We start from the raw sequence: 23,991 nt of genomic DNA, 5'->3' as shown, positions 1-23,991 counted from the left end.
ATTTTCCTTCATACATTCTATTTTCATTGATACTTTCCATGTTCTACATTCCATCTCCAGACACCAAGTCTTTTCATGGTTAGTCCCCCATGCATGGAATATACTCTGTTCTCAGCTCTGCCTCCCTGAATCCTGCGTATTTTTTTTTTACAACTCAGGTAAATCATCACCTAATACAAGACTACCAAGAATTTCCTCAGTTGTTGGCATCCCTAATGCTACCTTCTACGTGGTTTGTTTTTCTCTGTGGACATGCTGTTTTCTCCAGAAAATGGAAATCCCTTAGGGGCAAGAACCATTCCTGTTTGTTCTGGGTCTTTAAAGCCCTAGCACCTGTCTGGTTTAACAAATGCTGCATGAATATGGAGATGGAGACTAGATCTGTGATTTTATTGGTATAAGGAATTATTAGATGAGTACATCCTTTCTACCAATGCAAGTTGGTACATTTTCTGAAGCTTAGAGATTATTGGATTTGCCCAGGTCACATAACCAGTAATATGTCAGATTCAAGAGTTGAACTCAGATCATCCTGGCTTCCAGAGGCAGACAGCAGGGCTTACTCACAGAGTCAGGAGCCTTAGACTTGCTTCCATTAAAGTCATATGTTTAATACTAGGGCAAATTCCCCATAGCCGAAATGTAGCCAGGTTCCTGGGGAAGACTCCAATGTAACTGAGACCCTGAAGACAGGAGGGTGTCTAGTTCTATTTGCATACAATAGTCTCAACATGCTGAATGTTCTCTTGAGTCCTGCTTTGTTGTTGAGTCATGCCTGACTCTCCATGACCCCATCTGGGGCTATCTTGGCAAAGATACTGGAATGGTTTGCTATTTCCTTCTCTAGTTCATTTGAATTCATTTGACAGATGAGGAAACTGAGGTAAACAGAGTTAAGTGACTTGCCTAGGGTTATACAGGTAGTAAGTGTCTGAGGCTGTATTTGAACTCAGGAAGATGAGTCTTCCTTATTCTAAGTCCTATAGTCTATCAACTACAATACTATAGAGCTGCCCTGAATTCTGATTATTTTTCAAAGAGAGCAAAGAAGCAAAGATGCTTTTAATCAGTGACCACAGTGGTGCTTAATAAATGCTTGTCAAACTGAACTAATTGAACCAATAGACATATTTGGCTCTGGGAAAAATTGTGAAAAGGAAGGAAGTATCCGCAGTTCCAATCCAAGATGGCAAACACTTATTAAACTCCTACCTTTGCATGGCCCAGACAAAGGCTCTGGGAATACAGAGACAAAGGGTACAATACTTCTGATCTCAAGCACCTTACTTTCTATCAAGAGAAACACTGAATAGTCAGATAAGTATAGACAAGGTTACTTTAGAATACCAAGAACTAGCAGCATGAGGGAAAGGTTTTATTATAGGAGGAGAAACAGTCTCCAACTCTGAAAGAAAACTAGAGATTCTAAGAGAAGAGGGGAGCATTTTAGGTAAGGGGGATGGTCAGTGCAAAGGTGTAGTGGTGGGAGATGAAATGGAAAATTTAAGAAAAGTGAGGTCAGTTCAGATTGGAAGTGCAGTAGATGTTTGAAAGAAGTCTAGAAACGACAGGCTGAAATAATTGGGAAGAAGAATGTCTCCTACTTCCAACTCAATGTGTTCTCTTCTTTCCTCATGCCTCCTCTCACACTTTTATTTGGGAGGCAGGTAACTTTCAAGATGACTAAAATTCTGTAGATATTTGTTAAAAGCACTATTCTGGGGCGGCAAGGTGGAGCACCAGGTCTGGAGTTGACAAGATCTGAGTAGAAATCCAGGCTCAGATGCTTTCTAACTGGGTGCTCCTGGGAAAGTCACTTCACCTCTGTCAGCCTCAGTTTTCTCATTTATATAATGATCTGAAAAAGGAAATGGCAAATCGCTCTTTGTCAATAATATCCCAAGTGGGGTCATAAAAAGAAAGACAGATGCAGGGAGAGAGATGGGGAAAGAAGGAGAAAGAGAAAAAGAAGACACAGAGAGGACAGAGGGAGGGAGGGAGGGAGGGGGGAAGAGAGAGAGATAAGGGAAGACAGAAGGAGGGAAGGAGAAGGGAGGGCAGAGAGAGATGGAGAAAGACAGAAGGAGGGAGGGAGAGAGAAAGACAGATAGAGAGACAGAGAGAGGGGGTAGACAGAGAGAAGGAGGAAGGGAGAGAGAGATTCAATCAAACCAGCGGGTTAGAGCAGAATGAACACATTTCACAAACACAATTACAACTGCCAGGGGAGAGAATTTTTCCAAAACTATTTAATCTCTGAAATGGGCAATAAGCTTGTCAGCCTCTTGGGCATTTCCACCTTGGTGCAATGGTTCAGAGTGAATCTTTCCATGACCGGAACTGATCAGCTCCATCAAGGGTCTCCATTTTCTCAGTATAAAGACCTTTAAAACCTTCCCAATGAAGCAGACTTTATGGCATGCAATATGGGCCCCTCTTTGTCATCTCATGAAAACCTGAGGAAAGAAAAATAAAGTTGGGGGGCTTTGAAAGATGAGAGCGTTTGTCTTGTAAGTGATGGAAATGTGATTTGTCGTCTCCTATTTACAGCAAATGAGAGAGGTCGCCAGGTGTGCCTCCTGCCACTTCTCGTAACTCCTCCAAAATAAGTCAGTCACATTTTGAGAAACAGCACAGTTTAGTGAATTGACTGCTATGGAAAGACTAAGGTCTGAATCTCACCTCACACACTCACCATTTGTGTTACCCAGGGCAAAGCATGTAGGTTCTCTGAGCCTCCATTTCTTCAGCTGTAAAATGGGGATAATGGTAGCCCTTACTTCAGAGGGCATGATGCCAGGAGTATGCTGGAGAGAGCTCGACCTGGACTGGCAGAACACACTTTAAAATGGTCAGGGTGAGCATTTACACCTCAGAAATCAGCAAACATTATAAACCAGGCCCTGAATTATCCTCTTGTTGATGTCTAGCCTTTGTAAAGTGAGGGATAAAATGTCCATGATGGAGATTAACCTTAAAGGGGTGCCTATATGCATGCTTTCAGGGAGCTGGTTGTTCAGCATTTACCAGAACACCACTGGTTATGCAGTTTAAGTGAGAAACTATATTAAATATTATATAACTGTGAGCTACCATCATCATCATCCTCACTATCGCCATCGTCATCATCACTGCATCATCTTTCCCTCACTTCCCCTCTTCCCACCCTCTCCCATCCTATCCCAAAGCAGCATTTCATGATCAGTACCTTGTCACATTCAGATGAAGACTGGAAATAGCAAAACAGCAGTTAAAAATCAGCTAGAATTCACATTTTTAAAAAATCACGTGAATTAATGAATTGCTACATCGTAAATGATAAAGTTTAATTAGGAACTAAAGTGTCTCCAGCCATTAAATATGAAGCAAACTTTCAGAGACGCAGCAGGAAGGATTATACTTTTCAGACATCTAAATTGCAAATGGTGTTATTGATGGAAGGTTTATAAAAATGCTTCTTTGGAAAAAAAATGAAGTGTTGACTCCCTGGCATTTCCAGGCAAATAAATATTTAGGATGGATTCCTTTGCACCCACCAGCAGATGCTTTAGGAAATGTGCATTAGTGATGGAAACTATTCTGAATTTCTATCTCAATAAAAAAATCAACTTTAAAGATTCAAGAGTAAATGAGGCCATTTCAAACTAAAGATTTCATTTCTACTTGCATCTAAGTGGGGGGAGGGGTTATTCATGAATTTCACACATGAATATCTGAAACTGACTGAAGCTGCTCACAATCTAGTCATGCCACCCACCACATGACACAAAGCCACTAATTAATGTGCCAATTATATGTCCCATCCCTGCTCTTCAGAAAAATACATTTTAGTGATGCCTTATGTCATCAGCTACATTTCCCAAATTATCCCTCCCTTCCTTTTTTTAGTGAACTACACTTAATAATAGACGCAGAAGAAATAGTTCAAAGTGACCACCATGTTTAAAACATGTGATGGTGTGGTCAGTGATATACCCATAGGTTTCCACCTCCTCAGAGAAGCGGAGGGAGGTGGCTTTCCATTCATGGCCCTTCCATGGGGCTGGGCTTGGGGACTGAGATTCCTTCATGATCAGTTTCAACTTTTGGCTTTTATTGTTGTTCTTTCCATTTCCATTGGGTTAATAATTCCAGATACTGCATTCTTTGGTTTGCATCAGTTCGTATAAGTCTTGTCATCCTTTTCTTCAATCCCCAAATGTGTTGTATTTTTCAACACAGTGATATTCCTTCATACACTAGCATCACAGTTCACTTAGTCATTTTCCATAGGATGAGGGGGCACTTTCTTTCCAGCCCTGTTCCTAAATACATTTTTCCAAGGTATAGGAAGCACAGCCCTCTCTCTGACATGTGCAACAGCTGGGGAGAACTGCGTCCTTACCAATCCTCATACCCCATTGGGCTGCCCACCCTCTGGGGAACTCATCATGGCTTATTTTGTATCACAGCTATTTGTGTTAGTATTCTATCCTACTAGTAGACAGGGGCCTTGTCTTATCCAAACTCTTTCCTCTCTCACTGACTGTCACATAATAGGAACTTAATACATGTCTTTTGAATTGAAATTAATTGTGGCATTAATCCCCAGAGAAGAGCATGACCTCCTGGTGAACCATAAGTGAGAGAGGTCAAGGGAAAATGTCTTCCTAGGACCATAATCCAGGTCCTCAAAAAGCATGTCTCTTAGATGGAGAAAAGAAAAAAAAAACTATGATTTCTCCTAATTCAGGAATGCTCTGAAACTAAGAGGTAGAAAGCAATATGATTAGAGCTTTAAGGAGCCAAACTTCTCTTGGAGAACTCCAATGGGAAATGAAGAGTTAGGGAAAGTAGCCAACTGGCTGTGGTGAAAGAGCGGATGGTCTGAGTGGACCAAACTTCAAAGGCTGATGAGGAAGTTAGAAGATTCTGAGAAGGCACATGAATCTCCAGAAGACCAAGATGGGAGGGACGAAAAAGTGGTGACCAGGAGAAGGACATTTGGAAATTAGTCTTTCTAGGGAGCAAAGATGTCTCCTCCTCAGTTGGCACCCTAGGACAAAACCCCATTGCCTTTTGCTGCTGCTGGCTGCAGCTTGCCACATGCTATAGGTTAATGGGATAAGAGATGTAAAGCTAGAAGAGAACTCAAAGGCCATCTAGTCCAATAAATTCATTTAACAGATTAGGAAACTCAGGAATATTGAATGACTTGCCCTTGAACATAGAAGGAATAGTGTTTAGAGATGGGAATTGAACCCAGGTTCTCTGACTCTGGACTGAGAGATCTTTTCATTCTATTGCAACTTCTTTTAGGATGATACAAAGTGGAGCAGACAGCATCACTTCCAGAGCCCCGGGGGGTTTCTCACCTATAAGCCTCTAGCCTGGAATTCCAGGCCTGCTTGGAAGAGTGACCTGAAAGTTGTGGGAAGGGGGAGAAGAACAAAGAGAATATATGACCTCCCCATAGCCCTGGAATAGATCATGTTGGATTCTACCAGGAGAATGGTCAGTCCCTGAACAAACATTTGGCAATGACATTCAGTAGTCTGAGAACCAGTCCAGGAAAAGAGGGTGGCAGGTGAGGGAAGGCCTCCACCCTTCGATTACATGGGACCACAGCTTTCATTTATTAAAACAATGGTGCCCTTTTGGAGGAGGATAGCAAGATGGAAAACCACAGTACCCCAGAGTTTAAAGAGACTTTTAGGAGAAAAGATGCCCATGACTCAGCAGACAGCAATGTCTTGTCCAGATGTCATGGAGCAGGTCAGGGGAAGAACCAGGTGCTCTGCCTCAGTGCTCAGGTTGTGAAAGGTCCAGAAGAAGGACATAGGGAGAAATCAGGCAGAGTTTTCAGTGGTGATGGGGGTGAGAGGGGAAAGGGGAGGGAATTAATAATGGTTATCATTTAGTGAATCCATGAAATAAATAAAATTAAAACAAAGACAAAAGAACTTTTTCATCATGGCACAGAGAAGACAGGAAATGTAATCAATCAGGATGTATTTATTAAGCTCCTACTATATATCAGGCAGGTCAGCAAGGTGGCATAGTGGAGAATGCCAGGTCTGAAATCAAGAAGACTTGAGTTCAAATCCAGCCTCAAACAATTACCAGCTGTGTGACCTTGGGCAACTCACTTAATCGTGTCTGCCTCAGTTTCCTAATCTGTAAAATGAGCTGGAGAAGCAAATGGTCAACCATCCCAGTATCTTTGCCAAGAAAACTGCAAAGGGGTCACAAAGAGCAGGTCACAAAGACTAGGGCATGACTGAAAAAAGACTAAACAACCATGCATACCCAGCATTGTGCTAGACAAGGGGACAAAAATTCAGTCAATTAAACAATCTGTAGTCCCAAGCAGCATCTCAAGCTCTCTTTGGGAGACCATAAGAAGGTATAGAGAAATACACTGCATTAAATGAAAGATGAAGAATGACAACCCAGGAAGAATTCCTCGAAATGAGAATCATCATTGGAGCCAGCAGGAACATGAGAGGTTACTGATTGTAGCCCCCTCATTTGTACAGACAAGGAAACTGAGACCAATGGAAGTTAAGCAACCCCAGGGTCATAGAAGTAACTTGGAGCATCACAGGTAATATTTGAACCCAAATCCTCTGACCCCAGAGCCATTAGACCATGTGGTTAGCTTCAGTGACAGTGACAGCCTTGATCAATCCTTGAACCTAGATGGTCCAGTGGATAAGGAATAGGATGTGGAGTCAGGCTACTAGTTGAAATCCTGTCTCAGACTTATGAACTGTGTGACTCAAGGAAAGCACTTAACCTTTCTGGGTCTCAGTCTTCTCATCTATAAAGTGGGATCCAACCTACCTGCTAGGGTGGTTGTGATGAAAAAATGAATTGACATATGCAAATGCCTTGCAAACCTTAAAACTCTATCATCATCATCATCACCACCACCATCACTGTCATTAATTATTATTCTACAATGTCTCTTTTATCTCAAAGATAGCCTAACTCTAAAAATGAGAGGACATGAGCCCTAAGGTAAGCTGTGCTTATTAACCTTTAAGAGATGGGTGGGGGAGAATACAGCCATGGCCTGCCTCCTCTGAACCATCCATTGGTCCAGTGACCAAGCTCAGGAGCTGAGCAGTCCATTCTAGACCTTCACACTGTGGCCCTTCTGCACTGCTGCTGAACTGTCCAGATTGGGGTATCCTCCAAGCCTGTCCACACAAGTCTGCCAGTTTGGCTCTCTCTGCTCTACTGTGTCTTTCTTTCAGTTCTGAGCCAGTGTCCATGAGCATGCTTATCCCAAATGTGGTCCCAGGGGAAAACTGCCTGGCCTTCTGCTTCCCTATAATGTGGCCTTCATCATTATGATTAATTAATATTTTGAGGAGCTGATCCAGTAGATGTTTTCCCTAGACTGGAGTCATTGAAGTTTCACACTAAGTACTTTGCATCAACTCATTTCTTTATGTGCCTTAGTTATGACTAACAGAGGCACTGAAGACTCCATAATGTGGGCATATTATAGGGAAATGGAAAAACAGACTCAAAAAGTTGGAATTATTAACGTTAGGAAACATTCCCCTCCCATTTTCTTTTTATTTCAACTTTTTTATCTAGAGGAAAGGTGGAGTTTAGGGGAGCATTGTGTACCAGCCTCACAGTCTGAGCTGAAAGAAGACTTAGTGGTCATCAATTTAGCCCCTGATTGTACAAATGAGGAAACTGAGGTACAGAGAAATTAAGTGATTTGTTCATATTTTGTTCCTTGAATGACTAAAACATAGAAGGTTTTCATGATTAAAGTGCCTCATTTTTAAAGAATCCACTTGGAAAGGATCTGAAATTGTTCTTGTTACTATTCAAGATCATACATGCCCCTTGATGGTGCAGTGGATAGCATGCTGGGTCTGAAGTCAGGGAGACCTGAGTTCAAATCTAACCTCTGACACTTCTTAACTGTATGACCCTGAGCAATTCACTTAATGTCTGCCTCAATTTATTCATCTGTAAAAATCAGGATAATCAAAGAACCTACCTTCCAGGGTTGTACTAGGAATCAAACGAGATATTTGTAAAGTATTTAGCTCAGTCCCTGGTGAATCAGAGGCACTTAATAAATATTAATTTTCTTCATTCCTTTCTCCCAACACTCCATGAAAGAGGCCCAAGGATGTACAGTTTCTCTTCTGTAAGGGTCACCATTTTTACACTTCTTAGTAAGTTCAAGATCTGACATGTTTTGTGGATTGAGAACATGTAAAAGGTAAGTTTTGTATGTATGTAACTACATCCCTGACCATACGAAGAATGCTGCTTAGGTAAGGGCTATATTAAATAAAATGATTTTTGAATTTTCTTTTTATCTGAAATAATATATCATACAAAAGTACATGACACCTGTAGAGACACCTGGGGAAGCCTCTGGGGCCACAGCACATTGTTGGAGAAGCACTGAGAAGCATTCAAGATAGCCTCATTTGGGAGGCAGCCCTATACTCCATTATGCAGCTTTTCACATTTTAATTTAAAGTTTTGAGTTCCAAATTCTATCATTCCCTCCCTCTGTCCCCACTGCTTCCCTGAGAGTAATCATGTATAGCATTTGCATGTTAGTCATTTTGTGCAAGAAGACTCGAATAAAAGGGGAAAAATGAAAGAAAGTGAAAAATACTATGCTTCAGTATATATTCAATCAATGTCAGGTCTTTTTTTCTAGAGGGGGATTATATGTATCATTAGTTCCTTGAGATTGTCTTGGATTATTGTACTGCTGAGAATAGCTAAGTCATTCAGTTGATCATCATACAATGTTGCTGTTACTGTGTACAGCATTCTCCTGTTTCTGTTTTTTTCACTATGAATCAGTTGATGTAAGTCTTTCCAGGTTTTTCTGAAGTCATCCTGCTTGTCATTTCTTATAGCACAATGATATCACAATCATATGCCACAGTTTGTTTAGCCATTCCCCATGTGATAGGCATTCCTTTGGTTTCCAATTCTTAGTCATCACAAAAATATCTGCTACAAATATTTTTGTACAAATAGATCCTTTCACAGTTTCTTTTGATATCATTGGGATATAGAACTGGAAGCGATTTTTGGGGATGAAAGGGTAAGCACAGTTTTACAGCATTGCTCTCCAGAATGGTTGAATCAGTTCACAATTCCACCAACAGTGAATTAGCATCCCAGTTTTGCCACATCCCCTCCAATATCCAACATTTTCCTTTTTGATCAGTTTTAGACAATTTGTTAGATGTGAGGTGATACTTCAGAGTTGTTTTAATTTGCATTCTCTAATCAATCGTGATTTAGAGCATTTTTTCATATGAATAGAAACAGCTTTAATTTCTTTGTCTGAAAATGGCCTGTTCACATTCTTTGGCCATTTATTAATAGGAGAATGGCTTTTTAAAATACGTTTTTTATAAATTTGACTGGGGAAGTGGAGCCAAGAAGGCAGAGTAGAAAGATCCACATACACTAGCTCTTCTCCCACAGCTCATAAAATACCTGTAAAGAAAGACTCAGAATAAATTCTAGAGCAGGAGAAGCCACAGAACAGCAGAGTGGAGGAACTTTCTAGCCCAGGGTGACCTGAAAGGCTAATGGGAAAGGTCTGTTACACCAGACATGGAGCGGAGCCCAGCCTAGCCTTGGCCATGGAGCATGGCACTGGGAGGAGCAGGACCGAGCAGGCTTCAGGGACAGAATCTCCAGTGGCAGCGCAGATCCCTCAACCCACAGGCACCAAAGGTCAGCAAGAGGGATTTTTCAGCTGGCTGAGAAGGGAGTAGGGTGTCCCCAGAGCTCCAGCTTCAGGCAGAAGCAGCAGAAACAGCAGCAGGGTGGGGGTTACCAAGGTAGGCAGCAGCATGCATCCATTGTTGAAGGCCTCATCATAAAGTCCCTGGAGGAAATGAGCCATTTGTGGTGGCCCTGCTCCCACCTAAAGCTCCTGGGGGAACTGAGAAGCTGATCTTAATCTCACAATGAACGGTGGTTCTGCCCCTGCCTAAAACCCCTGGGGAAATTCAGCAGCTGATCTGAATCTCAGCCCCCAGTGTTGGCTTGGAGGAACTGGAGGCAAGGTGGTTATGGAGAGGAAACTACTACTCCCAGATTCTGAGCACAAAAGTTTCTTCTTTCTCCCAGACCAGTGGACAAGCTTGATTGTGCCACCTTAGAGGAATTGAGATCTTACAGATCCCCAGAATATACCCTACTCTTGACAAAGGACCCAAAAGTCAACTAACTGGTTGAGAAAATACCCCAAAAATAAGAATATAGAAGGTTACTTTCTTGGTGAACAGATATCCTCTCCCATCCTTTCAGATGAGAAAGAACAATGCTTGCCATCAGAGGAAGACATAAAAGTCAAGGCTTCTGTATCCCAAACATCAAAAATAAATATTCAATGGTCTCAGGCCATGGAAGAGCTCAAAAAGGACTTTGAAAATCAAGTAAGAGAGGTAGAGGAAAATTGGGAAGAGAAAAGGGAGTGATTCAAGAAAATCATGACAACAACTTGCTAAAGGAGACCCAAAAAATGCTGAACAAAGTAACACATTTAAAAATAGGCTAACTCAATTGGCAAAAAGAGGTTCAAAAAGCCAATAAGGAGAAGAATGCTTTACAAAGCAGAATTAACCAATTGGAAAAGGAGGTTCAAAAGCTCACTGAAGAAAATAGTTCTTTAAAAATTAGAATGGAACAGATGGAGGCTAATGACTATATGAGAAACCAAGAAATCACAAAACACAACCAAAAGAATGAAAAAATGAAAATTAATGGGAAATATCTCATTGGAAAAACAATTGACTTGGAAAATAGATCCAGGAGAGACAATTTAAAAATTATGGGAGTACCTGAAAGCCGTGATCAAAAAAAGAGCCTAGACATCATCTTTCATGAAATTATCAAGAAAAACCGCCCTGAGATTCTAAAACCAGAGGGCAAAATAAATATTGAAAGAATCCACTGATCACCTCCTGAAAGAGAAACTCCAGAGTTCCCTGGTCAAGGAGAAAATATTGCAAGCAGCTAGAAAGAAACAATTCAAGTATTGTGGAAATACAATCAGAATAACACAAGCTCTAGCAGCTTCTGCATTAAGGGATCAAGGGGAATAGAATACGATATTCCAGAAATCAAAGGAACTAGGATTAAAGCTAAGAATCACTAACTCAGCAAAAATGAATATAATACTTCAGGGAAAAAATGGTCTTTCAATGAAATAGATGACTTTCAAGCATTCTTGATGAAAAGACTAGAGCTGAAAAGAAAATTTGACTTTCAAACACAAGAATGAAGAGAAGCATGAAAACGTAAACAGGAAAGAGAAATCATAAGAGACTTACTAAAGTTGAACTGTTTACATTCCTGCAAGGAAAAACAATATTTGTAACTTTTGAAACTTTTTTCAGTATCTAGGTAGTTAGTGGGATTATACACACACACACACACACACACACACACACACACACACACACACATATATATATATATATATCGAGAGAGAGAGAGAGAGAGAGAGAGAGAGAGAGAGAGAGAGAGAGAGAGAGAGAGAGAGAGAGAGAGAGAGAGAGAGAGAGAGAGAGAGAGAGAGAGAGAGAGAGAGAGAGAGCATGCACAGGGTGAATTGAATAGGAAGGGATCACATCTAAAAAAATAAAATTAAGGGATGAGAGAGGAATATATTGGAAGGAGCTAGGGAGAAATGGAATGGGGCAAATTATCTCTCATAAAAGAGGCAAGAAAGAGATTTTTCAATGCAGGGAAAGGGGGGGAGGTGAAAGGGAAAACGTGAAGCTTACTCTCATCACATCTGGTTCAAGGAAGGAATAAAATGCACACTCATTTTGGTATGAAAACCTATCTTACAATACAGAAAATTGGGGGAGAAGGGGATAAACAGGGTGGGGGGATGATGGAAGGGAGGGCAATGGGAGAAGGGAGCAATTGGAAATCAACTCTCTTGGAAAGGGACAAGGTCAAAAGAGAGAATAGAAGAAATGGGGAGCAGGATGAGAGAGAGTCATACAATATGACTATCATGGAAGTCATTTGCAAAACTACACATATATAACCTATATTAAATTGCTTGCCTTCTCAGTGGGGATGGGTGGGGAGGAAAGAGGAAAAGTTGGAACTCAAAGGTTTAGGAACAACTGTTGAGTATTGTTCTTGCATGCACCTGGGAAAGAAACAATACAGGTAATGGGATATAGAAATTTATCTTACCCTACAGGACAAAAGAGAAGATGGGAATAAGGGAAGGGAGGGATGCTGGAAGGGAGGGCAGATTGGTGGTAGGGGTAATTAGAATGCTTGGCATTTTGGTGTGGAGGGAGGGGAGAGGTGGGGAGAAAATTTGGAACTCAAGATTTTGTGGAAATGAATGTTGAAAACTTAAAATAAATTAACTTAAAAAAATAAAAAAATAAATTTGACTCAGTTCTCTATATAGTTGACATACGATGCTTTTATCAAAGATATTTGTAATTTCCCCCAGTTTTCTACTTTCCTTATAAAGGTGATTGCACTGGTTTTGTTTATGCAAAAACTTTTTTATTTTATATAATCAAAATTATTTAATTTACATTTTGTGATGTTCTCTATGCCTTCTTTAGTTCCAAATTCTTCCCTTATCCATAAATCTGGCAGACAAACTGTTCCATGCTCTCTTAATTGTTTGTGGTAGTATCCTTCAAGTGTAAATCATGTACCCATTTTGACCTTATCTTGGTGTACAATCCATTATGTATTGATTTGATATTAATATGAGCTGCACTTTGAGTCCATTTAAGAGTCCCTTTTCACATTCGTGCATCCACCAATCATCAATTTTCACATGAATACTGCCTGAATGACCCAGAAGGCAAGAAATTAAGTCTCTTCGTCCAGATCATTGCCCAAGGTGATAAGGCAAAAATAAAATAAAATAAAAAGGAAAAATCACTTCCTCCAAATATTCAGACTCCCAGTGGTTCTCCCTGGTGCCCTGGTGGCACGCCACCCCCTCCATCAAGCAGTGATGGATGATACGCTGAGAGCCACCATAGCACAAGGTCATCTGAGGGTTGACTGAATGAACTGGGATGTTTAACCTGCAGAAGAGAAACCTTGGCAGGGGAGGAGATAATGCCTTTGAAGAAATTAATGCACTGCCCATGGAAGACAGTTAAGGCCTATTCTGCTTGGTTCTTGAAAACAAGACTTGGAGAAATGAGTGGAAGCTGCTCTGAGGCAAATTAAGTTGAGAGGCATGTCAAAGTGAACAGGTCAACCTCCTGCATTGGCCTCTGTTCTACTTCAGGTCTTCCAGCCAGACCACTCCCTTCCCCCCACTGGGGATAGTTTAGATAGAATACTTTCTCATTTAGGAGCTGGGTTATATGGCCACTGGGGCCCCATCCATATCTGAACTTCATCATCCAATGATGAAAAGAACACTGGACTAGGAACCTAGAGAACTCAATTTGGAATGCTGTCTCTTACATAAATTAGCTGTTTGACTTTGGGAAATCAATCTAACCTACCTGGCCCTTTCTCAGAATAATGCTTTAAAATGCATGGGATAAACTATAGGATTACAAAGGAAATCAATTATGTTGAAATAGTTATCAAAAAATTTAAGCTTGTGGGGGCCAGAATAAGAACCCTCAGCTTAATAGAATGTCCAAAGGTAGGAGACACAAATGCAAGGGACTTGTGGGCAGGCTTGATTTCTTTTGTCTTGTATCCCCAGTACCTGGCATATAGTAGGAGGTTCACAAATGTTTGTTGAAGTGCATGAACCTTTCTATAACTTACCTAGACTGATTCTCAGATGGTACCCAGCTGTAACGCATCACTGGCCCTGAACTTGCAGCTTTTCTAATTAGGACCAACCTTCTAGAAATAAGGTTTCTTGATATTGCCTTCGAGAAGCCAGAAACGTCTCCCCCTCCTATGACTATATAATGGAAGAGAGTTTTATGCTGTTGGGCTAGTTTTTAGCTCCCCTCATCAGCTTTGAATCGATGGTCCTGTCATCACATGTACTACATGTGTGTCTATACAGTGGACTTGATCTCAAAGCAGGTTTGTTGGGGATGCAGTGGAGAGGATTCCTGCTCATGCATGATCCAACTATGAATCCTCTGATCTGTTCAGTTACCTGTAAGTAATGCCAAACTTCTGCACAGTATTATCATCAATTATCATTTACCAGTTATCCCGCTACGTTTCTTATGCTTTACAGAGTCAAGTGAAGGCCACACAAAAGACAGAAACTATGCCATTTCTGGGGCAGAGCCTTGGAGGAATGGGAAAAGTCATTCTAACCTTAACTAATGGTATGGGCTCAGGCCATTTTGAGACTGTTAGCTCTCTCTCATTTACTGAGAGCATCCAGCCTCCCCCTGGGTTCTCTCATGTCCTCACCTTCCAACACAAGAACTCCATTTTCCTTTTAATACACCACCCAAGAGCATTGCTATCACCTCCACCAATCTAACAGCAGAACTACCACAGTCTAGCACAACTTCCTGGAGTCCATTCTCTCTTGTAACTTCCTGGAGATTGACTTTTCTTACTGGCCAGCCAATCCCTTCGAAATCATTCTCCAACATGAAGTGAGTGATTCCATACACCAGTCATTTCACCTCTTTCTTTTCATCTTTGTGTTTCTTTAAGGCTCAGCTAAAGGCTCATGAGAGGTGGTAAGAGAGGAGGGAACAATGGAGAAGCCGCCATGGCCTTGTGTCCAGGTACCATCAGCATTGGCATCATTTAAGAGAATACAAATGATGGAACATTAAAGTTGGTGGTCTTCTTGTCATAGAACTCCACCCCTCTTTCAGCCCTCTGGCTCATGATCTTGGATACTTCCTGTTACCCTAATGGCATCATTGTTTTCTACATTGGTATTCTTTTCTAGTGGACTATGTCCACATGAATGGGACCACTAAGCGCTCCATATTGTCCACACTGGCTATTTAAGGCTTGTTTGAAGATAAGAGAGGCAGCATGGCTCAGGCCCAAACTTGGATTGAGGCAAAGAAGATCTAGGTTCAGCTTCAGCCCCTGACCTAAACTGTGTGACCCTAGACCAATCATTTCCCTTCCCAGTGCTCTGGGTAATTCTCTGAGATGCTAAGTTACAGGAATGGAATTTACTCATCTGGGATCATGGGACCATAGGTTTAGAGTTGGAAAGGACCTAGTTCAACCTGCTTATTTTACAGAAAAGGCTGAGACCCAGAGGGGGCAAGTCACTCTGTGGTAGGCACTAGAGTCAGACTCAGGTCCTCTGAGTCTAAATACAACACACTTGTCACTGGACCAAGGCATTCCCCACACTAAGGAACCCACATATCTGTGCTCTGTCATTAAAATGTGAAAGTTCACATTTGCTACTGAAAAAGAAAGAGGGTGTTGCCTGGGGGAGCAGATGCCCACACTTTCCACTTCTGTATGGTAATGAAGGGAGAACAGAGAGGCCTGAGAGAGAGCACTCTTCTGCCCATTGCCCTAGTATACAGGGACAGTCATTCTTTCTGTGTGCACAAACTTCCACTAACAATGGGACCCTTTATACAGTCACCACAGTCTGCTGTGCCCACGGTGATTAGAGAGCATTTGGGCCTCCCAGAAGGAGCTGGTCTGGGAAGGGAGGAGAGTAGCATTTGTGTTTCCCAGAAAACCTAAGCCTTCCTTCCTTCTACTCCCTACCCTACACACACCCTCCCTCCTCTCTCCACTAGAGCTAACAAGAATCAAATACAGGAAGCAGCTCCTGGGGGATGGAAGATGCTTTTTATGCTGGACCCATCAAGTCCTTGGAGGAACTGTTTAGTTCTTCAAACAATGAATAAAGGTTCTTAATTCTGCTGCTTTCTTCTGGCCAGCTTTCCTCCAGACTATTCCCCCAAACTAGTAAACCAATTTTGTTACTTCCTACTAAGTGCCCAAATTGACTTTTAACTAGTCACCCTTCCCCACTCTCCTGCTCCCATTGTGTAAGACATTTTCATATTTTCCCTATGTTTGCAATCATTTCTCCCTAAGCAAAGTAGGCAGCCACTTATATGAGGTCATGTAAAGGCTGAGACTCCCACCATTAGAGTCCTTCCTTGGGGTTCAGAAACTGGAAGACCTACTGAAATGGGAATATGTTGCAATCTTGTAGAGGGAATAAACCCACCCACCAATCATCACAAGGTCATGGAACTCAGACAGAAAGAGAAAGAGCCTAGCAGTCACCTAGTCTAATCCTTCACTTGATCTATGAAGGAACTGAACTGGCATATCTCCAGTCATCTTTACCTTTGTCCTGTCGATGGACTCCAATGACTTTGCATAGCTTTGCCTGACTCAAATATAATTCATGTGTAAGTCAAGACATCACCCTCACCACACTCATGATGTCATTGACTATCTTCCGGAAGGAAGGATAAATAAACAACAACAAGGGAGCTGAGGCCCAAAGATCTTATGTGACGTGGCCCAAATAAGACAGGGTATAGATGGGAAAACCCTATGAGAATCTCTCTCATGGGGTTGGTGTGAGGATGGTCAAAGGAAATGCCATGTAAAATGCCTTGCATATCTCAAAAAACTATGTAAATGTTTAATACATACCTGGTGAATGCAGCTAACTCAGAAAGCAATTAGCTTATAAGATTAGATATTCATGGACCACTGGAATGATACATGTAGACAGGATAAGATGAGTTTGGAATAAGGGGACACCCTGGGGAATATGGGTTCCCTGAGCAGCTAAAAATCAGTATGAGGACACCGAGAAACTATGGCAAGGGGCAGATGTTTAGCAGGGGAAAAGAGTCCTCAAAGGGTAGATGGGAATAAAAGAGGACCCCCATATATCCTTCTCCTACTTCTCAACTATGTCAGACCTGGTTTTACCTGGTCTCTCCCTACTAAGGATACCTGTTCTTCATTTCTTACATTATCATGCACCAAGTGTCTTGCCATGACTGAATCTTTGTGATGTGTCTGCAACCCAGAGGCCACCATCCCACTCACAGAGAGCTCATGGAAGGTAATAAATCAGCTGCTAAAGACTTGAAAGAGCCCTGGGATTCAGCTGAATGAGGCACTACATAATGGAACTGGGAGAAGACCATGAGCACCTCAAGGGCTCCATGTTGGATGAAGTGCTTGTCTCCGCTTGGGTGCTTATTAACATATAAGTCAAATAATGGCCATATTTCATGGGCTGCATCTTATTAATGATGACTATGACTCAAAGTAGAAACTGCACCCTCTCATTCATTTTTTCCCTCTGCCATTTAGTAAGAATACTCACTTCCAGGTGTTAACGTCACCAGCAAAGCATGGCAAACAACTGTTTGGTCAGCACTAGAACTGACCGCTCCAACACTGCAGCCTCAGCCTGATGAATGAAAGCCTGCTGGTTGGGCCAGAGTCACCCTAATATCTGGGATCATGGGACCACAGGTTTAGTGTTGGAAAGGTGTGGTGTCGAACTCAGCTAGAAATGGGGGTCACTAATAGTCCTTGAGGATCCCTATAAGGTGCACTTATGGACTGAGTTTTCAAATATAATGCTATTTATGTTTTATTGTATAGTATTGTATTTTGTATTTTTTTAATTTATTTTCTTCAATTATGCTTTAAATAATGACAGTTTAATTAATTTTGTACAATTACTTTTTAATCTGATGCAGGCCATGGTTGGAGTAATGCGGGCCATATGGAGCCCACAGATCATGTGTTTCAAGCTTATAGACTATGGTGCTGATACTGAGATCGGGGCTGTTACACAGATATTGATCAGGCATGTGTCTCATGCAGAATCAAGCAGTGGGTAGAGTGTTGGGCTTAGACTATAGTCAGGCATGGATTTGATTCCTGCCTCCATCACCTCCTAGGGAAAGACCAAGCAAGAACACTGCATTTACACTTTTCTTCTGGTCTCAGGCAGGACTGGACCCAAGCCATACCAGAGATGTACCTATTGAACTCTATTCTCTTGTACTTCTCCATGGAGGGAGGGAGGGATATCCTAAAACTTCCTCCAGTATATAGAAACCCCACACAGTACAGGTGGTCTTATGCAGGGAAAACAGAAGCCAAGGTGACAATCCACAGTGGACATTTGTAGCAACAAGCACCCTGACACATCCAGGATGGCCTGCTAGCATAGGTTCTTAGACCTGCTTTTCTGAAAGGAAGGCAACTTTTGAGGGGTCAACAATCTTATTTTATCACATATAACTACAGAGGAAATACAAGTAGAGAAATAAACACCAATAGACAGGGTTTCTAACTGTCTGACTATAACCAATACATGAATCACAGATCAACAGACAGATCTGATTATCTGATCATTACATACATACATAGTTACTAGAGAGAGAAACACCAACGTCTGGATTTTCAAAGGCAGGAGCTTCCTTAGTGGTTTCCCAGAGTCTCATCTGGTACATGAACCTTCTTCCAGAGCCCCAAAGCAAAACCTCACCTCAGAGTATATATGCACTTTTCAGAGCCAGAGGGTACTACCCCCATGACTCAGTGCCTCATTACAAATTAATAAAAGGTGTGGGCCTTCCTACAAAATTAGCCCCCAACAATCAAATTTCCCTTAATGGGCTCCATCAGAGGTCTATTAATGAGCTGGGAAGATCTTTAACTCTCATTGCCTGTGATTGTTTACATATAACATTCATTAAATGACACCAGATGCCCCAGACCTTTGGCCTGTCTTTGGTCACCTGGAGGCTCTCTCAAGTCTTGCAGCTGTGACAGGTAATTTCTGAAATGGATCTGTATCTGTTGTTGGAGGGGTGGCAGTCCCAGCCCATGACACTAGCATCCCTGTGCAAAGCCCCTGAATCAGGCTTGGTTGGGACTTGGCAACTTGTAGAGGCATTTCAAAAATAGGGGAGTTTCCAGTGTGCAAAATCATGAGAGTCCATACAAAATCCATTTTAAGGCTGTGGAGCCCCACAGGTGGCCCTTTCCCATGTGTCCCCCCCACCATTCCCATTCCTGATGGGTGTAAAATGTTAGCATCATCATAGTTGTCTTCCTTCCTGCTAAACTCCCACCTCACCATCTGTCTGGGTGGGGCCAGAGGAAGGTGGGGGGTCAGGGAAAGGGGTGGGGGGCTCTGTTTTGGAATGGTCTTTCCTAGAGACTAAACCACACACACACACACACACACACACACACACACACACACACACACACACAATCTTGGGGCAGCATCACATTGGGTTTTCCCAACTCAGGAGTAACACCTGGCATCAGAGGCTGCCAATTACACAGAGTATCTGTGACACCTCAGGAAAAGTCCTTCCATTCTCAGGCCCCAGATCATTCATTCTGACCATTTCAATTACAGGCAAGGGACCAAACTGCACTGGGGAGGGAGCCTTCGCTCTAGAGATTTTCAGTCACAGATCGGGATGCTCTCTGGAGGTAATTTTCTTAATCTTTCTAAAGTATCTATCTGCATCTACAACATCTGTCCATATTTATGTTGCTTCCATCTCCAGTATATATTGCCACTGATCTGTTTCTAGAGTATGTCACAGTTATGGGAATGGTTTGCCATTTCCTTCACCAGAGTGTCCCCATTTACCCAGGTAAATAAGAGTTGTTAGTTGCCTAGAGTCACGAAGCTAGTAAGTGTCTAAGACCAGATTTGAATTTGTCTTCCTCGCTTCAGACCTGGTGCTTTATTCACTGAGCTGCCTAACTGACTACAGGTACACACACGTTAGACCATATATAGTATAATGTGTGTATGTTTGTATGTGTGTATGTACATGTATGTATATCTATGTGTATATACAAAACAATATATATAGTTGTATATGTAGAAACAAAAACACATATAGATGTATGTGTGTATATGTATGCATGCATGTATGTGTGTATGTGTGTATATATATGTATGTATGTGTGTATATATGTAAGTATGTATGTGTATGTATGTATGTATGTGTGTGTATGTATGTAAAAGTACGTCATCTTATTTCAGGTAGACCGTGCTGATATCACTGCCATCATCATAAAGATAAGTGAATAGAAGTTGCAGGAGACCAAGTGAGTCCTGAAGGTAACACCAGTCCAGCAAGGAAGAGGCAGAGATGGGGCCGGCACCCAGGTGTCCTGGCCAGAGTCCGCCGTTCTCCATTCCTCCACCAGCTGCTTTCCCAAAGGACTTAGAAGTGGCTCTTTGATGTGTTTCAAAGGCAATAAGCTATCTCTAGTCTGAAATAGTTTGCTCAGTGGCCAATTACCCTAATTACTGAGCTGCCAGCACTGGAGAATCATTCCTTTGGGCTAAGAAGATTTTCCCAGAAAAAATACGAATTCTCTCAGAAGGACAGCAGTGATTTCGCCAGTACCAGCTCGGCATAAAGTCATTTCTCTGTTCTATTTTTCAGGGAACAACTCATCAACGGTAAGTTCTAAGGGGTCCTGATAGGAGTGTAGATAGATGGACATACTTCATGCATTTATGAAGTACTCATTGTGTTCCAGGCACTGTGCTAAGCCCTGGGGATACAATGAAAAGCAAAAGATAACCCCTGTCCTCCAGGAGATCATGGTCTAATGGGGAAGACAACAACAAACAGCTCTGTACAAGTATAATCTCTCTGGCATACATTGGGACATTCTTAGAAAGATTAAGGAAGAATAGGGAAAGTTTCTTGGAGAAGCTGGGGTTTCAACTATGATTTGAAAGAATCTCAAAGGTGGAGAAGGGAATCTCCCTGGGGGAGAGCCAGAGAAAGTGCCTGAAGCCAAAAGATTAAGTGTCAGGAGAGAAAGAGAAAGGGGTCAGTGTTCCTGCATCAGGGAGCATATGGAGAAAAAGATGAAGAGGTAGGAAGGGCCCAGGCTCTGAAGGGACGGTGATCAGGTTAGGCCTAGGTCATAAGAAGATCAATGTGATGGGACAGAGAGTGACCAAGCCTCAGTGGCCAGTATGAAAGCAGGGGAGGTCAAGGCAGTCACTCATGGCCTTATGGGAACTGGGGACATGGCGACAGAATGATGTGGGAATGGAGAATTGCATTGCCAAGGCAATATGCGTAGCACTGGTGGTGACTATGAATATGCTGGCATAGTTCTCAATCCAAAAGTATTCTCCATATATAGAAGGCAGAACAAAATCATTTATTCAGACAGCAGAAAGCCAAATCCCCAAACCAGAAAGCGAATGCATCCTAGTAGCCAAGAAGTCAATACACATTAACATTCCAGGGGACAAAGCCTGGAACAAAGCCCCAATCCCTGCCCCCCACCGATAAGGCCTTCCCACAAACAAACACTCAGTAGCCTAGCTATCTGCCTGCCTGTGTCCTCTTTCTCTGCCCTAACTGCTTTCAGCAACTTCCTCCCATCTCCACTGCACCCCACCAGTTCAGCAAGATCCTTCCATCACATATTACTTAGGCTTTCATGTGATTTAAGCAGGTCTCATGAGCCTATTAATGAAAGGGAAAGATCTTCCCATTTAAGTTACCATTACAAGGCTGGAAAAACAAATGGAGAACAACCAGGCAAGTTTTCCCAGCTCCACACATATAGGACTTGACTGGACCTATTGATAAACGAGGGAAAGGAAAGCCAATGTTTGAGCTTCAGTGGTCCCAGTAATGTTACTTCGTATCATGTATATCATACCACATCATGCCATGACATACCATATATCCCATCACATCATATATCATAAAATATCATATTTAAGCAAGTATGTATGTACATATATGCATATATGGAGACAGTATATATGTACATTACATATATACTATACTAATATAGATCGAGGGGTAGCTAGGTGGTGCAGGGGACAGAATGCCAGGCCTGGAGTCAGAAAGACTCCTCTTCCTAAGTTCAAATCACCTCGGACACTTACTAGTTGTATGACCCTGATCAAGTCACTTAACTATTTTCCTCAGTTTCTTCATCTTTAAAATGAGCTGGAGAAGGAAATGGCAACCACTGCAGTATCTCTGCCAAGAAAAGCCCAAATTTAGGTCACAAAGAGTCTAGATAGATATTCATCTATCTATCTCTCTATCAGGAGGGCTGGATAATGAGTAATGGCACATGTCAAACCTTCTTCCCTGCTACTGTGACTCTCCATTAATTTCGGGTTTCTTCACAGAGAATTTCCCATCCTGTTCTAGTTTCCATGGCCCATTTTAGTTCTTATTCCTATTCCTCACCTTTCCTCCTAGAACCTTCCTTTCAATGCTTTTTTTTTGTTTCCATCTTCATTTTAGTATCTTCATTTACTTAGAAATTCTTGCTCAAGAGACCTATTCTCATCTCTGGCTTGACCCAGCTCGTAGTCAATTTTCTTCCTGCTGACCTCCTCCCCTGCCATATCAACTCAACAGAATGATTTACTGTTCCCTGCTGCTTTGTTTGTGTGTGACTTGGATTATAAGCTCTTGGGGACAAGGACTTTGCCTCTTGTGTTTTATGTCTTGTAAAGCTCCATGTACACACTTGGGAATTTATAAATAACAAAGAAGACTAGGCCAACATCTTCAATAAATGGCCGCCTTCAGGAAATGGATGGACAAAGAGATTGAAAATGGAAGATGGATTAAGTCATTTTTTTACCACAAGGCTCCTGAGCTAATTGGGATAAATTATCCTGAAACCAATGATTTTTCATTTGGAAGAAAGAGACTGGACAAAGGGGAATCTGATTCAACTCTAAAGAAGACATGTTTCTAATTCCCAGTTGGTCCATTCCTGAACCAACTAAGCTAGTGGAAAAAAAACACAGCCCTGCACTGAAAGACAAAGTCTTCTTTGGTTTGGCTCTGCCTCTTAGGTCCACAGGAGCCAGGGCAAATTCCAACGTCACTAAGGTTTTGGGTCTTTCTGTTGGTAAACGGGGATAAATCAGTGTCATAGAGTAGGGAGAGAGGTGGAGTCAGACAGTCCAGGATTTCCTCCTAGATCTACTGGCTCTCTGACTCCGGAAAAGTCACTCTTGGTGTCCAGGGTCAGCTCTTGAAGACTATAAACTGTAGTATTTTCACCAATCTGCATTGAAAGAGAGACTCTTATGAGGGACTTCTTTCTTATTCAGGTGAAGTCACTAGCTATTCAGTTCTTTTAGTTACATCCAACTCTTCATGATCCCCTTTGGGGTTTTCTTGGCAGAGACACTGGAGTGGTTTGCCATTTCCTTCTCCAGCTTGTTTTACTGATGAGGAGCATGGTCAGGTGACTTGGCCAATGCTAATAAGTGTCTGAGGCCATATTTGAAGTCAGAAACAGTAGTTCTCTAGGGGCAGCTAGGTGGTGCAGTGAATAGAGAGCCAGGCCTGGAGTCAGGAAGACTCCTCTTCCACAGCTGAAATCTGGACTCAGACACTTAGCAGCTGTATGACCTGGGCAAGTCATGCACACACACGCATATACATACATACATGCATATATATAAAATCAGTAATGATGAATATATATATGCATGCATACTATATTTATATACGTTTATGCATATATTATTTATATGTATATACATATACAAAATCACATAAACTGTTAATGTGTAAAGTATCTGTACATATAACAAGTTACATATATTTGCATACTGATATAGTACCTATACGTATATACCAAAGGTGGAAGGTGGAAAGAGCCCTGAAGGGACTCGGCAGCTATCACAACTGAAGAAGAGGTGTTGAGGACCATTAGGCTCCTTTCATGTGACAAAGCACCTGGTGCTGATTTTATTCCAGTTGAGATTTACAAGGTAGGGGGACCATTGCTCATACAAAAGCTGACTGGAATTTTCCAGGTTATATGGCAAGAGGAAGTTATCCCCCAGGGGATGCCTCCATTGTCCATCTCTATAAAGGTAAAAATAATATGTTGTTCTGTGACAATCACAGGAGGGGTCTCTCATAGTCATTGCTGGCAAAATTCTGGCTACAGTCCTCCCTAACAGGCTGATACTTCAACTGGAAGATGGTCATCTACCTGAGAACCAGTGTGGCTTCA

At 41.9% G+C, this 23,991-nt stretch overlaps 1 protein-coding gene across 5 annotated transcripts in view; it reads right to left on the bottom strand.

Annotated features, from left to right (window-relative positions):
- ST6GALNAC3 (ST6 N-acetylgalactosaminide alpha-2,6-sialyltransferase 3) overlaps positions 1-23,991 on the bottom strand; it is a 713,190-nt gene that overhangs the window by 186,992 nt on the left and 502,207 nt on the right. Inside the window, exon 4 of one of the 5 annotated variants that reach the window (XM_072649890.1) lies at positions 2,116-2,456. The exons of the other annotated variants lie outside the window; for them this stretch is intronic. Coding sequence (XP_072505991.1) covers positions 2,447-2,456 — 10 coding nt within the window. The 3' untranslated portion in view covers positions 2,116-2,446. Of the gene's footprint in view, positions 1-2,115; positions 2,457-23,991 lie in introns of those variants that run through there. 5 annotated transcript variants of the gene reach the window in all.

This window comes from Notamacropus eugenii, chromosome 2, assembly GCF_028372415.1.
Source record: "Notamacropus eugenii isolate mMacEug1 chromosome 2, mMacEug1.pri_v2, whole genome shotgun sequence".
Taxonomy (NCBI): Eukaryota; Metazoa; Chordata; class Mammalia; order Diprotodontia; family Macropodidae; genus Notamacropus; species Notamacropus eugenii.
The sequence above is the reverse complement of the archived record's forward strand: the minus strand, read 5'-3'. Positions and strand labels throughout refer to the sequence as shown.